General features: G+C 38.9%; 1 protein-coding gene across 1 annotated transcript in view; it reads right to left on the reverse strand.

The window, feature by feature from the left end:
* The window catches only part of MAST4 (microtubule associated serine/threonine kinase family member 4), a 102628-nt gene extending 85833 nt beyond the window's left edge, over positions 1-16795 (reverse strand). The window contains exon 1 of the mRNA XM_059491755.1: positions 16593-16795. Within this exon, the coding sequence (XP_059347738.1) occupies positions 16593-16684 (92 nt within the window). The 5' untranslated portion in view covers positions 16685-16795. The remainder of the gene's footprint in view (positions 1-16592) is intronic.
* Between the last annotated feature and the right edge of the window lie 600 nt (positions 16796-17395).

A 17395-nucleotide genomic window follows, 5' to 3' on the forward strand; every position in this document is an offset into this window, starting at 1 on the left:
CATGTACTTCGCCCTGTAAAAACACTCATACAGGTAAAGGACTATTTTACTACCAAAGCAATGCACTAATTGCTCACAAACAGAAGTAGGTCACAGAAGATCAATGAAAGCAAATGTCAGTGACTCAGTGTAGAAGGAAGAAGAGAAGGAAGAAAATGAAGCAAGGATATGATTTATAGTGTGTAAACAGGTATGAGCTAATAGTGTGAAGAGGAATAATTTCAAAATGAAGATGTGTTTAATTCACCCTGATGTGTCAAGAATGAAGTATCACATAAAATGACTAGTAAAGCAACATCCACTACAGAGACAAAAAAGCAAGCAGTGGTAATTATAGTAAACATTCTAATTTTGAACACATCAGTTAACTTACTGTCCGCAGCCACAACAGCCCACAGCCCATGTGATGTAACTGCTGCAACAACTCAGCGCCACATCTAGCAGTGCTGCTGGCAGCAACCAGAGCCACCTGAGATGCTGCAGGAAATTCTGCTTGTTGAACCATGCAACACAAGACAGTTAACATCTGCTTTTAAACTTAACAGACGAAACAATATCTGCTCCAATACAAGCAGAATTGCTGACAAAGGAGAGGAAACCAAAGTCAGTGCATTGCTGCCAAGTCTTAAATTACATAATGGAGTATGTGCAGTCTTCAAGTTACATCTTCTGGATCCATACAGTGACTCAAACAGTCCAAGTTTTCAGTGTTTGAAGGTAGGGGTTTATTATTGTTGGGTTTGTTTTTTTACTTTTTGGTTTGACAGTTTTTCTTGGAAGTTCATGTTTCAAGCTGTATTTTGGCAATGGGAAGATTCAAGATCAACGGTAAGTATCTAAAACCAGACAAAATTAACTAACGCTAAACTCTACATAGAAGTAATGAATTCCAAATAAAAAGGAACACTAGCTTGCATGCATATGAAGTTGAACAGTGCAATCCAGTGTACAGTCTTTCTTCTTTACACGTAGATCTTCTCAAGAATTTTGGAAATTCTATCATGTATTTAAAAATATCTCAAGATTTCATAATCCTGCAAAATCAGATCTGTATAGGCTTCTAAACTTCTACTAAAATTCCACATTGAAGCAGCAATGTCTGGGGCAGCAGAAACGTGGCAGTAGAAGAAATAAATTGGAAAGGGAATTCGTCTCAAAGCTGTCAATTGTCTCCTCTCTCAGAGGAGAGCTGAAATCCTCCCACAAAAGGCGATTTTACTTTAAGTCTTGCTGCACAAAAGCAGTTCATTACACAAAAGCTGTTAACTTGAACAAGAACCATGAAACTTACATGAAAAACTTGGAAAAAAATTACATATTACGCTTCAATGGGTAAATGAGAAAAGTAATAATAGGATCCATAATGAGCAAATTTCCCCCTTTCCTCAACCATAACTTGAAGTACCACTAGATCACGTCACGCTTCACAAATTCTCTAAGACACATTACTATGCTAACAAGTAACTCTTACATGAACAAGCCAAAATCAAGAGTTTCCACACATTCTGTACTGATGAAAAAATAGTGTCATCATTACTATTCTGAGATTCACTTCCATGATTCCACCACAGAAAGCTGTCTTGCAGATTACCCGTCATGTTAAGCAGCATGGCTGAAGAGAAGAGAAAGCTGAACTTCCAGTTTAAGATAAATTCACAGGTTTTAATAGAGGAATATTCTGTTCCACTGAAAATAATTTCCACACACTGTCCATTTGACATAATGTCCATGGGTTCAAGTAGAACTACAACACCTGACATTCTGTGATCTCCTAACCCTCTCAGTAGTAAGAGAGAATGCGCTCAGAGTTTGAACACTAATTCTTCATTTCCGGTTTCATTTCTATTTTTTTAAAATAGAAGCCTAACACCTCTAATTTGGTTCAGTGGTTTAATCAAACATTAGATTTTCAATTAGCATAAGCTCTAGCTCAGCTTTTCAAATAATCATTACAGATGACCTCAGACTACATTCAGCTTGAAAACCAAACGTAGGCATACCTCTGAGAAACAAATTGTCCGCAAAAGCTATTTTCTTAAATGTCTTCAGTATAAAAGAATTGAGACATTTGTTGGTATTATCCTTTCTTCGAATCCTAACCACAAAAATTACCACCTTGAAGATATAAATTTAATGATAAAACATAGACAACTCAATTTTAACATAATCATATGCTTCTTAATCATCTCCCTTCCATAAATCCATAACTAAACATTAAATCAAAGTGATCTTTCAATCCTTCAAAATCCTCGAGAAAGTCCATGCAGGTAGGTAATGGTGCCATACAGGTTCAGAAGGGCTGGACAACTAGTTGGATGTACATATGGGTGTGTAACCACTTAAAAAGTGACTGATTGTTTTCTCAATCTAGCTCACAGAGTTCTGACTTGTTTTTATGGGCATATATAATCTCTTGCCTCAGTGTGACTAGCATAAATTTAGCTGATACAGAAAAACGGTGACAATGAAATACTAAAAAAAGACCAATTAAAAAAAAAAAACAACAAACCCAAGGTTGTAACTGGCAAAATGGCATACAACAATCTGGTGAAAAACAAATGCAACCTCATCATCTCCTCCTTCCAAACTGCTTAATTAGGTTCCACACAATCACAGAGAGTATTTATTGAGTGAGAAGGATTCTTTTATTCTTCATATTTTACAGAGAAATATAATACCTTGCGTGCCTAATTTTTTACGGTTTCTTTCTTTCCAGAAAATAATCCCAAACACTAGAATAACAGCTTTACACCTATTTAACATAGGACAGGTATAGTATCATTCTCCAAAAATCTGCTAAACTCCCAAAAGTTTCTGTAAGACTGAAGCTGGACTAACATTACTTTACTGATAGTTCTGTATTTGATATTACATCTTAGTCACTGAAGCATTTCCCATTCAGAGCTCTAAAAAGAAGCTATAGTAATAACAATACCAGAAAATAATATTCTGTTTTTAAATACTGACTACTCAGTATGTTATACCAGTCATATTTTTGAACAGATAATATAGTCACTCTCTCCAAAGGGCAAATTCTCATCTTCCTATTCACTAATGTCTCCCAGCACACTTGACCACAAGCAGAAGAGTAGAAGTATGTCATTCACCAATGCTGGAGACAGGAATCATGCTGCAGTGTGATACAAAGCTACACGGCACATTCTTTACAAGTCTAGCTTTACTAGACCAAGTGCCTGCAGCCACACTGCCTGGCCTGCGATTTTTTCACATCTTGGGCGATGCAGCACTGGGCTAACTGGCTGCTGCAGGAAATGATGATCACCTCCGAGTCAGAGCTAAGCACACACCCCAGCATGGTGCTGCAGGGCACAGCGCTGTTTGGCAGATGAATAGGTGCTGCCAAGCACGTGAGATCATTAGAGATCATTGCTTTGAGGAAATGTAAATGCAGTGAAGCACACACACTTGTGAAGAGACTTACTGAACATTCTGAAACCAAATCAACTGAATGTGTTTTCCTCAGTCCAGCAGTCCTGGGCTGGTCCTCAACTCTCAACAAACTAATTAAAGAAAAAATCCAACTGTTTAGACAGTATATTTGTGTTAAGTAACCCCCTGATTACCTTAAACATTTGTCTGCCAATGCTTAATTTAAAATCAAAAAGGTCTTTTGATGGGGAAAAAAAGCAAAAAAAATCCAAAAAAACCCAAACCCAAACCAAACAACCAACCAACCAACAACAACAAAAAAAACCAAAACCCCACAAAAACAACAACAAAAAAACCACAACAAAACAAAAAAAACCCAGCAAGACACCTTCCCAAACTAATAAAAATAAGTCTGTACACCCATTATGTATGTACAATTCACCAATTAAGAGAACTTGGCATCTCTGACAATAAACTGCGATGAGTATGGTTTCAGATTAAATTTACCTTTACATAGCTATCAAATCACAGGCCAAGTATAAAAGGTAGGCAAATTATATTGATAATTTTGTTAAAAGGTTATTACCACTGAGGATGCAAAGAGAAGCATGGAAGTTCGTTCATCTGTTAAGGTGATCAAGCGGTTTGTGGCCACATTAAAGATTAGAAGTCAGTTTTTCACATACAAGCAACTAAATCATACCCTCAAGATACATACGAATGTTGTTTTTATAAAGTATAGTTCAATATGGTCATTTTATAAATTCCATGTGCTGGCAAAACAGAAGGAAAAGAAAAATGAGCCTTAAGCATAGAGACTACTGCCTTACAGTGTAATAGGAGGTACCTTCCAGCTAAGTTCAAACACAAAATCAATAGAAATTAATCATACATCATGCTTGAAATCATACAGACTTGAAAACCTTGGCAACCACTAAATTCACCAAGTACATTAACACTATTGCACATTTTCTGTTCCAGACTTAACATGCAGAAAATGAGTGAAAAAAATAATCTGCAGTTTTGTTTTCTACACATTTTATCTTCTACAAGGACACACAGAAAAAAACCAGAAAATTGTAGGTGTTCCTCTATGCATGACCCTACAGCCATGTGATTATTACTCACAGCCAAAAAAACCCCAACTATGCTAGTAGAAATAAAGATGCATTTTAGTTGAAAAAGTCTTTGGAATAAATGATAACAGGTTGCAGATGTTTTTACTCAATATTCTATTTAAAAATAATGACTGGATTATTTTCTTTGTTCTTCAACACTGTACAATGATCTCAGATTGTAGCCTCCCTTCTTTAAACGGCAATGGAGCGAATTTGAAGAAACTCTGGAAAAACAGCCATCTTTGTCCCAGGACTTCTTCAAGAAAAGCATCTTGAGAGATCTCTCTCACATTTTCTACTGTCAAGAACAAAACCATTGGGGTCTCTTAAGTAACAGAGCCTAGCAAAGCGAAGCATTATTATTTCTTATATATGCAGAAGCATTATTAATTCTTGTATATGCAATTGTGCTACGAGTCTCCATTGTTCTCCACACCACAGGAACACAACAAAGGACAGCCTCTGATCCAAAGAGCTTACACAAGCCCAAAAACTCAGGCTCAACGCACAGACAAGACAAACATCTCCAACAGGTTAGAATAGGGTGTGGATGAGGTAAGGTGACAGAAAAGGGTGTGCTACAATTTTTGGCCATCAGGAAGAGTAATCACCTCACTACTCATCCGGCCCATTAGCTCATTAGCTAATTTAAGGTTTCTATTTGCATCACAGCAGAAGGATGCTTTAAGAAATGTCCATAAAGCATAAAACCACCATTTTTGCAGCCTTTGTTTTTGTTCAGAGAACATCTCCTGTTTTATGAATACCACAGAGGGTTAGAGAAAAAGGAAAAAATGTGACACTGGCCAAAAAACTACTTCAGTATCTTATAGTCACAGTCAAGTCACAAAGACACAAATAAATTCACCTTCTACATGAGTTTCCTTTGTTCTCTAAGGCTTTTATGAGGCAATAGAAGCTCTTACTTTTGACAGGGCCTGGAAGAATGCATTGCCTAATAAAGGCAGAATGTAGTAAATTAATGGGAGTTGTTATCATAAAAAAAGACAATTAAAAAGCAAATGCCTTAAAAGCAAAAAATCTGATACTGCATATATCTTATCCAAATAACAAAAAGCACCACATTCTTTCCAAATTGTACTGTAATGAACTGCCTTTTAACTACTTGGACTTCAAGTCCTATTCTCACGTCACTTATCTTGAGTAGGTGTATTGATAATATTTGCTGCCTTTGCCCTAAGGATGGTTAATGTAAAGTGAAATCATCAACTCTTGGTTTATGAGTATCATACTTACACAATCTTGGTATCTATTAGAAAAGTGGTTTTAAAAAATAATACAAATTTTGTAGGAAAATAATCCTACAGCACAAATTGTTCAGGTGAAATATCTATAAATGTATGAAAACTAGAATGAAAACTATGTCTCCTTGGTTTCGATTGTGCAGCAGTATGTGCCTTCCTGCTGTGACTTCAAAGCGGCAACTCTGTAATACAGAACAATGAACCAGGTCTCAAACTCTATATTAAAAATGTCTGTAACTAAAACATGAAGTTTTTCCATATATACTGGGCAATGCACTTTCATAATTCTTTATCTCTTGTTACATGGACGTTTAATATGCCTATTTACGTAAGATAAATAGGCATATTAAACATAGCAACACCTTTGTGTAAATTTAAAACCAAAAAAAGCTTAATTTGTAACTTCAAATCATCTGAAACTTGACAGATACTTTTATTCTACAGGCATATGATACCACAATACCAAAACAATGTAGAGCAACAAGTCATTTTATTAGGGTGCTGGATTTCTAATATGCACTGGGTGTTCCTGCCACATGTTCCTGTTCACACTGCATATGGTTTACTTCATTCCTGCATCTTTTTTTTTGCAATGATCTAGCTGATTTACCTACAAGATAAACCTGGGAGCAGCTGTAAACTTAGGAGTCTCCATTAACAAGACCAATGGGAGACTTTTGCCTCCTGCTGCACTACCATCATCCAACAACACCTCAGCAGGACACATTCCTTCATACAAATCCCACACCCTCCCATCTTTTCAGATAGCCTGTCACACCTAAGACAGAAAAGCAGCACACAACTTCCCCCTCCAAGTCCTTATAGACATCCTGCACTCCCACAGGGAGCTGAGCCAAGCAGTCCCACCACACAGAGGCCAGACCATGCTGTCAGCTCCTCAGCCAGCTTCCCAGGGCAGGCGTCCTCTAGAAAACACAACATTGTTTTCCCTCAGTATCACTTGAAGGGAAAATTCATTTTTCAATATCAACTGAGGCAGAAAATGCCAGCAGTCCTTTGGACCTCTCTTTAGATTGTTTCCTTCTATTAATATCCATCTGGTGACACTTGTACTGGATTTAGGCAGGCACAGTCACAAAGAACGTACTGAACACTTTCAGCATTTATGAAGAGACTGGCCTAATATCTCTGAGATTATTACTGAAGTTAGTGTGAAAGACAATATCATGGCAATAAATTAGTAATGGTAAAAGACAGCTGACTTAAGGAACAAGAAAACAAAAGAAAATTGTCCTGAGCAGTGTTAAACCTTTCAGATTTTGCTAAACTCATCAATGATTAAACAAACAGGTTACCTTATCTGGGAGAGCCAAATTACTAAATCTCTGACACTATTACTCTTTGTCTTGTTTCCTGTAGACTGACAGAGCAGGTGATCCTACTGGTTTCTTCTTGCCTTATAATTTATGAATCAGAAGAAGGAAACACATGATTGCTAAAAGGTATTAATTTGTAGATAATGCTGAATGCTTAGGTCTGACCCACACAAACAAATTGCATATTTTAAAAAGTAACCTAGTATTTTCATATACACTAGTATGTTTTGTATTTCCTTTACAGAAAAGGGGAAAAAAAATGAAAAAAGGGTCTTGCTTTTTGAAGATTGAAGAAGACACAGAAGAAATAATGTGAAGATATAATTTTCAAACTTAAGAAACAAAACAAAAACAACAAAACAGGGAGAAGTTTCATTTATCTGTTTTGAATTTTTTCCCACAGATAGAAATCAAAGCCTTGCAGAAGATGATAATATTTTGACATTTGACAAGACAGAATAACACATCTAAGACACAAGTGAGCAGCAAGGAAAAAACAGACAGAAGTGTATTTCCCAAAAGAACTGTTCTCCAGTTACTCATAGGTCAGAGATGGGGAGATGGGGAAATGCCTCCAAACTCAACAGTTCAATCATCAAAACATGGCAGAAAGGCCAGTGATGAAGCCAAATCACCAAGCCTCATGTAAGAAAAAAAAAAATACATAAGGCAAGCTTACTTTAACAAAGTGTTATATGTTTTCTGTGTTCATTATGCGGATAATGCAAAAGATGCTCTGGTAAGACCTGACGGTGCAGTGAACTGACATAATCATCCTTTTGCTTGGCGTGTTTGTAGACAAGGTGAATAGAGCATACTGCACTTGTCTGACTGCTTTTGCTTCTACTGTTACAGCACTTATGGAAATTCCCTTGACATACCCACGCATAAAAACAAGCTAGACAGGCCTAGAGTCACTGAAAAGGCAAATCTGTAAAACAAACATATACAATCTACTTTTTATAACTCCAAGAGGGTTATCAGTATTAATACAAAGGTTATTTGTTAATTACAACTTCTCACTGAACAACACTGTCTAATGAAGGAGATACTAATCAAGCATTATCCTTACAGTTTCCCAAAAAGGGAAATTTTAAAAAGCCATGTATTGATTTACAATGAAAACCATGCTGAAGACAAATTCTGGTAAACATCAAGACAGCTGTTGAAAGAAACATGTCTGATTTATTCTTACTATCAGTAATTAAGTTCTGTTTCATTGAGGACTGGATTGTTAGGTTTATGTTTGAACTATGCAAAATCTGTAAAGATATATTTATCAACTGAAAATTCTAATAAAGGCTTTTCCTTTTTTTCAGTCAGCATGGACTGTAATCAACAGGAAACAGCCCATTTCAGAACTTCAATGGAACTTCACTCTGGATGGCTAGGCTCATTGATATTAATCAATATACTGTTTAATTAAATGACATATATCTGCTACAAACAATTCTGTCAAGAGAATAACCAGGGAACCTACATACTATATGGATCCATGTCCTCTGGTTGAATCACAACACTACATCTTCTACAATGCTCCTGTGAAATTTTCATCTCTCATACTCCATTTTCTCTCCAAACTCCCTTTGGGGCCAGCTTCCCTCACGGTCATTTAGCTATCCGTAGCGCAAGAGATGCTTCATGGGCCACTGATAAGCAATCTCTGGGAGGCACTGATGGCACTTCTAGTTGGAATGTCGCAACTTGGCTGGAAGAAGGTCCTGGCCTCCAGTTACACAAACCTCTCTGTGTCCATCAGGCACACCAGTTAAGTTCTAATGTTTCATTAGAGCTCAGTTTGGGTTTGAAGAGAAAAGGTTTCATGGTTACGGCACATAATTGAAAAAATATGGTATTCTCAGGACTATTTTTCTTTTGTTTTCTACTGTTGAGTTTTCTGTAGAAAACCCATACTTTTCTGTAGGAATACCTTTCCAGAACATTCTAGCATCTCATCCATTAAGTGATAATATCAGTAGCTTCAAAAGGATTTTAAGAGTAGGAAGAACTTAAATTAGAAGCCAATTCATTATTCTGAGATTTATTAAATGAAGTTTAAACTACTATACCCATCTTCCCTAGAATTACTTTAGGACTTAGAATTGATGCTTAAAAAAACAATTTTTAAGTTTATTTCAAAAACAAAATAAACACTTCTTACAGAAATCCATATCTAGTGAATAGCTTTAATAAAACAATTAATTGTCATATAAACTCCTCTCTTCCAAGCATGCATCAAAATGCCAACAAACCCAACAATAAAAGCACTGCAAGTTGTTTTACATATCAAATCGATCTCCTGTGAGAAGTGGGATTCTGTCCATAAGCCTAGTACAAATACCATACAGGATTGGGCCTAGCAGCCCAGAGAGGAAAGACTGACAAGGCACTGTTCCTAAATGCATGCAAGAAAGCAACCAGGGAAAAATAAAGAAATTTACCTACCACCGCTTCAGTTTTGCATATCTTGAGTGCCTCTTAAAACAACCACAGTTGGTTAGTACCAGCATTCACCAAAGTAACTTTTAACTTATCAGCTCTCTCAAGGTGAGCTTCCAGGCCAAACCAATATCCACAGAATTAATTAAAAAAAAAGTGAATCTTTCCTCTATTACTTAAGGGAAAAAAGATTATATAGTATTTCAAAATGTAAACACTACACTAGTTGGAATGAGTCTAGTTCAAATTTTTTTCTAGTTCCAACCCCCTTGCCCTGGGTGGGGACACCATATGTACTGATACATATGAAGATCAAAAATAAACAAAAATATCGATATTTTCTTTCTGACAGGGAGAAAGAAGGCAAGTTTATATTCATGTATATCTGCCAAACCAAAAGATAACAATTTTGTCAGATATATAAAAATCATTGACTAATCTAGCTCCTTATTGATAAAAAACTGTATTTGTTCTACATCACACCACCTTACTGCCTTATATTTTAAATTCTGGAACACATTCTGGAATACTACAATCAAGCACTAAGAGAACTGGTATATACATTTTTATTCAACTCAATTATTTCATTGCTTAACACTTCACATTGCTTGTTCCAGTAAATTAGGCAGCAACAGGAATGGTGTTCCTTCAGTCAACACCCTTGACTTTACACAGGACTACGTTAGTCTACCCATCATTTAATAAAATAGATTATATGTGATTTTGATTTTTCCCTATTTACTTCAATGTTAATAATTACGTTTTAAACCAGTCTAGTTAGAAGAGGCAGAATCTTTGATTATATCTATCTATAGACACATATAAAGCCATTTATAAAGCTGTAAGCAGTGCCTCATTTGACATAATTTTCAACTTTTTTTTTGAGGGAGGAAAATAAAATTCACAGTGGGTAGCCTTTTATAAATTTTTCTTTGATACCTTATTTTAAATATAGGTTAAAGTCAAATGATAGAGATCAAAAACTTTAAATTTTCACAATTACCACAGTTAGTGAATTTGCAAAGGTTCAAAGGAAAAAAATCCTCAAAAAGGTTCTCAAGAGAAAAGCCAGGAGCCATCACTGAATGCAACACAGCCTATTGAATAAGGCTGAATCAAAGATATGTGAACCTTCTGATTCTCCTCAGATATGCACCTCTCCTTGTGCCATCCCAATGTTCCTCCAAACAAATCTAATTCCTACTAAACCTCTTCTAATGACATGTAACATCACAGCCTATAGATAATGTGACAATATACACAGAACTAGTGCATGCAACAATCAGTTTTACATAATTTTCAGTGTGGTCCATTTAATACACTTCATTTATAATGTTCAACCTAAACCAGTTATCAGTATCTTCATATGCACAAAATACTGAGTGATTCCACCTCCATCTCCAACTAACAAAATCATGACCATTCCTGCATAGTAACATGTAACAAATTTACAGAATCGCAGAAGAGGGAAAAATTGGAACCTGAGGATGACAGTGGCTCATGTGGTCCAGCCTCCTCAAGCAGAGTAGTCTGAAAGCACATGACATAGGATTGGGTCCAGGCAGTTCTTGAGTAACTCCAAGGAGGTATCTCCACAACCTCTTTGGAAAATCTGTTCCACAGCACGGTCATCTGCACAGTATAGAAGTTCTTCCTCATGTCCAGGTGGAACTTCCTCAGCATCAATATCTGCCCATTTCCCCTTGTTCCACTGCTCATCACCTCTGAGAAGAGGCTGATCCAGCCTCTTGAAACCTATCCTTTAGATATTAAAGAGGTCCCCTCTCAGTTGTCTCTTCTCAAGGCTGAACGGCCCCAGCTCTCCCTGTCTTTCCTCACAAGAGAGATGCTCCAGAGACCTAATAAAATTTTTTGCCCTTTGCTGGACCCACTCCAGGAGCTCCATGTCTCTGTTGTCCTGAGGAGCCCAGAACTGGACAGAGCACTCCAGGTGAGGCCTCAGCAGGGCTGAGTAGAGGGGCAGGATCACCTCCCTCCACCTGCTGGCAATGCTCTTCCCAATGCCCCCAGGATACCATTGGCCTTCTTGGCCACCAGGACACACTGCTGGCTCATGGAGAGCTTCTTGTCCACCAGGACCCCCAGGTCCTTCTCCACAGAGCTGCTCCCCAGCAGGGCAGCCCCAGCCTGTGCTGGTGCCTGGGGTTATTCCTCCCCAGCTGCAGGACCCTGCACTTGCCCTTGCTGAACTTCAGATGGTTCTTCTCTGCCCAAAGTCATCAGAAAGTTCCCTTGAAATCCACTTTTCTGATCACCACTTCCACCTTTGACAAAGAGCTGCTAGAGGCAAGCCCATCAATCAGTGCATGCAGCTGCACAACTTGGTACTCAGCTTATCACTGACAAAAGTTTGAAGCTCTCTGACAAGAGGCACAGCAGAAGAGGCAACTACTAACAAGTCTAACACCGCAAGAACTGTAATGACTGCAGAACATCAGTAACAGATGTAACAGAGTGAATACAACAGAGTGAATCTCTGTGTTCTGTGCCTAGACCACATGGCATGTCCAACCAACCACAGCTCATGAAGGGATGTCTGAACTACTATCCTTTAAATTCTCTGAGTAAGAAAAACAAAGACTGTCTCCTACCCAACAAAACCAATTAGAGCTTCTTCCAGCATTTTCCTAAGCTTCTTTTTATTTTGTTCATGTATCAACTTTCCTCAGACTTTCTAAAATAAGACCCTTCAGTCACTTTTTAATGATCTTAACATAATTCTAATAAAATAACACTTTATCAGAGTGAAAATGAAGCAAAAAATAGCAGTATGACCAGATGAATCCTTACCAGTCTGGCTGAAGCTAAGAAATAATGTTGGCTTATTCAGACTGTAATCAGAACTTGAAATACATTAATTGCCTGAAGAAAAAGATTGGTCAATTACATCAACCAAAATAAAAACAACACGTTCAATTTGACTGTGAGACTGCAAAACTATCCCCCTAACAGACAGCCTTTACTGTGAATGAAAGGAAATACAATTACCAAGATACATTAACACTTCACTAGGTAGTAAAGAAAACAATGCAATCACTGGTCCAGCGAATTAACTTCTAACAAAACATATTCAATTAGAGTGTGTTTGGAAGCACATATAGTCTGCACAAATGTACTTCTTAATCCCCCCAGTTATGGGACAACAATCTTCTCTAAACTTACTCAACCTCTATTAGAATAACTGCTCTTCTCTCTTGCATGTAGGAACTAAGGCAAATGAAGGGAGTTGAAAGTCAAGAAATGGTGAAGCTCTTCAAATTACCACACCCCCAAACACACATTAAAAACAATACATATACATCAAAAAGAAACTTTTTAAACAAAGTTTGAACTGATGTTTACTCTTATGCAGAAGTAAAATAACTCCACTAGTACAGAGTTTCAGCTGACATCAATATAATTAAACATTGGTTTTCTCATATCATCAACAGGACCACTTTGAATACCTGTTAGTAAATAAAATAATCCATTTATAATATACTTTTAATATACTGCGTTGACTATGTTAAAAAACCAAGGTCTACATAAAAACCAACAGCAAGAATTTACATCATAATTTTAACACCACTGTGCCTATTTGAATTATCAAGCAAGAGACATTCAAAACACCTGCTTTTCCAGGCAGCATGCTGTCCCAAAACTAACAGAACTACAACAAAGTTTGACTACTCAGTTCTGTTTCCAATAAAAGTTATAACTTTCCACTGTTTCTAAGGTTTCAGAAGGGTTATGAACTGTCATAACACATATTCGATGACTGATGAATATTTTATTCTCATGTCATGAAAGACTCACTACCACTTCAGTGACTGTAAACAAATGAAATGAAGTTTCAACACAAATCATCTATGAGTCTACTTTGGTTCAGAGGCAACTGGGCAAGCTTTCATGAATTTCATGCCTTTGGGGAAAAAATACCCTACTCTGACTCAAAGGAAGAACAATTGCACTAACATTGTTCCAGTGCAACTACCATAAAAAAAAGCAAGAGAAAAGGACACACACAAAAAGGATCACTGGCATGTCAGTTTTGTGAAAGATACACAAAGAAAATCAGACACAAAGGGTGTGTCAGAGAGAACCAAATACGTATCATAAAACAAAGCAGAAAGTAGTGATTTTTCCATGTGAAAAGAAGTGTATGTGTACACACTTATCCACCTGTAACTCTAGACAGCAATTTCTATAAGTAGATGTCTACACTTAGAGACCCTCTCTGGCTCACTCTAGCTCTCTATATGGTGATAGACGTATTTCTTCATGTAAAAGCACATGGAATAATCCATGGCACAGTCTCAGAGATTTGAAAAACAAATGCCTACAATTTATAATTGAAGATAATTTTTCTACCCATCAGTCCTCAAAACCCACCGCACTTGAAAGTCAGGCTGTGATACTACTTATTCAGGTATCACTTCCCAAAGAGCTGCTGCAATTGAAATTCAGTTAAGTCAGCTGTTGGAAAACTCCTATCTCTTCATTCTTTACTTCTTAGAACCTCAGAGAGAAACATAATCACATCAAGTAAATCTATACAAAGACACAAAATTCATAGTACAATTCTCATTATCCCAGGTGTTAAGAAAGTAGAGTAGTGCTCACAGAAACAACAAGGTCTAGCAGGCCACAAAAATCTAGTAGCAGAGGTAAAAATAATTGAAGAGGCAAAAGGAACATAACTGAGAGGCAAAAATGCCCAAGTGAACAATAAAATTTTTACTCTTAAATTGGGAAGGAGTCCCAAAGCCAACTGCAGATACAACCAGAAAGAAACGCTTCTTTAGAAGTTTTCTTGAAGCACCTAGGCATGCATCAGGCTAGACAGTTTCATAGACAGTGTAACTATTAAGAAAAAACCTCTCTTGAATCAGTGGACCCAAAACTTTCACTTATGCCCAGCAGGAGATTCAGATGACAGAAACTAAACTCCCTTCAAATCTCACTCCTTAACCTACTCTTCAGGCATCTGAAATGCCTGGGAAACTACAACAACACACGAGTGGTTACCAGTAGCTCTCTTAGAAAGAAGGGGAAGGCATCCCGTGGCAAGTTAAGCTAAGTAATCAGCTATCTGTCCAGTTTTCACATGCAGCTGCAGCCATGGCTGACTGAGCCTGTGAAGATAACGCAGGTGAGCCACAGCACAAAACACATAAACCTGGCTCGTACCTTAATTAATCCAAACCCATTTCTACAGCAGAGTTAGGAGAATCTGTGTGGCCCAAGCTGGGTTCTTTGCTTCTGACAGTTCTATTACTCCTTAAGTTTTATACCTTAATCAGTAAATGAACCACGAGTAAAAGGGGGCAGAGGGCAGGTCCACCTTTAAGACAGCTGAAGAAGTGTGTGGACAGCATTCCCCAGGAGACATTAACAGAGCAGACTGTGACTTCCCACCCCTCAGAAGGCAGAACCAACCTGACAAAGGAGGGATATCTGGGTGCATTAGGAGTAAGCAGCCTTGAAATTCTACTGCTGACTTTTTAACTTCACAGTGCTGTGACACACTGATTTGGCTACAGAGAGGGCATTAAGTATTTAATATCACTATAATATATGAAATGTAAGTGCATATATGGCATGTACTATTCACTGACATACCATATATGTGATATGCTGAGACAATATTCAGGGTCACTTTAAAAAATCTTTCAAGTATTTCAAGAAACCCATATACAGAACTGAATATGCCTGAAAAGAAAGAAGGTATCCAAATACATAAAACAAACCAACCAATGGTATGTATTTATTTCATGCTTCTTATGAGAACTAGGAAGATTCTCTCCTCCTCAACCTGCCATACATTTATAAAGGTATTTGTAGGTCTTCACACAGATTGGGCTTGTAACACAGGTTACAAACCCAATTTGAGTAAGAACAGTAAAGATAATTTGAATAAAAAACCTTAACATTTCTCAGCAGCAAAATCTTTATGGCATATTCCAATTCTCAGTTAATGCTGTGTAAAGTGGGAAAATTATTTACAAGAGAGGGATAATAATGATAAAATAACTCAGTATTTTCAGCTACCCTAAGTAGGAGACACAAATAATAGATATTTACTGCAGGAATAGTTTTTTAATCTATGTCAAACAGGCCACTTGTTTTTCTTATTTTAAACTTTCTGCCATTAAATAGAGAGTAGCTTTCTTTCTTTTGAAAAACAAAAAATCAGACTCTAAGTACTGAAAGCTTAGTAAAAGCCAACTTTGCTAAGCCTCTATCCTGCTTTCTTTGTGCCATCTTTTTAGCCAGCAGAAGAAACATTCTACACATGCTCTCCAAAGATAATACATAAGCCAATACTCAAGGTAGTTTCACAGTCAGAAGCTAGTCATGATTTAACACCACACCTGGTATGTCTCAAAATGGCATACAGGGTACTAGTGAACCGAAGTTACACACTTCTATACATTTTTTTTCTTATTCTTGTTATAGGGACATATTTAACTGAAAGGGCCACCATGGCACAAAAAATGACCATGACACGACAGCCTGTCAGTCTTTTGCCCACTGCTAGCACAACCCTTTAACTTTTACTCAGCATTTACTATTTCTAAGCCTTTTCCCCTCCTCCTGACAATAATGAAAATGTTACAAGCCCAAAAAGGCCATTCCTATACTAACAAATGTTAAGCTAGCCTGTTTTAAAAAAGGTACTTATGTAAACCTGTCCCTTTAAGAACACCGAACAAAATAGGCTCTGAGTTGCCCATAAAAAGAATACCTGTTTCCAATAAAAGGTCGAATACTTGAGAGCAAGCTGGAAATGTCTTTAAGGGGGGGAAAAAGAGGAGGGTAGAAGGGCTGGACAAAACAAAAGATCTTATAAATGGAGGCAGAGTACTATGCAGCGTTTGGTTAGAAAAACCACCACCAAGGGCCTCGGAAGGAGAGGCTCTCAGCTCTCACAGCTCCAGACCAGCAGAAGCCAGGAGGCCGCGGCTCCCGACCGTTCCCAGGGCCCTTCTGCCGGGAAAATCCAGCGCCCGCTCCCGCGCACCTGGAGCGGCCTGCCTCACCTCTGAGTCCGGCGGAGCCGGCTGCCTCGCCGCAGGTGGCGCAGCGTGAAGTTGGAAACGACCGTCCAAAAACCGGGATCCGACATATCCATTTCTCTGCGTTTGAAAGCTTAATAACTCAGTGCCATAGTACGACGAGGAAGAGGAGGAAGGGACAAGAGCGAGAAAGAGAGCGAGAAGGCAGCCAGCCTCCGAGGGGGCGGAAGGAGAGCAGAGATAGCAGCAACCCGAACCGACAGAAACTTTTCCGTGCGGCTGCTCACGGGTGCCGCCCCGCCCCGGCCATTGGCGGCCGCGCAGAGGCCGCGCCGCTCCCGCTCCGCCCGCCCACCGCGGGTCAGAGCCCCCCGCCCGAGCCCCGCGAGCCGGCCCGGCCCAGCACGGTACGGCACGGCACGGCCCAGCCCCCGCGGGTGAGCCCAGCACGGCACAGCCCCTGCGGGCCGGCCCGGCACGGCACAGCACGGCACAACCCCCGCGGGTGAGCCCAGCACGGCACAGCCCCGCCCGACCCCCACAGAGCCCCTCGCGGGTCGGAGCCGCCCGCCGGCCGCGCTCGGACGGGCTGGGAACTGTAAGTCAAGGAGCAGTGACTCTCGGTGCACAGTGTACGTGTGTCACGGCCGGGGCTTCTGCCTCTCCCGGGAGAACTGACGGTACAGGTACTTAATTACCGTTTGTCACACTGGCTACATGCCACTCCAGACATCAGGCGTTTACCACGGAAAGCTGGGACACCCGCCTCCCTCCATTGCCACCTCTTTTGAGAAAGCTACCCTGAAGCACAGGCTGGCAAGAGAAGG

This window comes from Ammospiza nelsoni, chromosome Z (genome assembly GCF_027579445.1).
Source record: "Ammospiza nelsoni isolate bAmmNel1 chromosome Z, bAmmNel1.pri, whole genome shotgun sequence".
Classification (NCBI taxonomy): Eukaryota; Metazoa; Chordata; class Aves; order Passeriformes; family Passerellidae; genus Ammospiza; species Ammospiza nelsoni.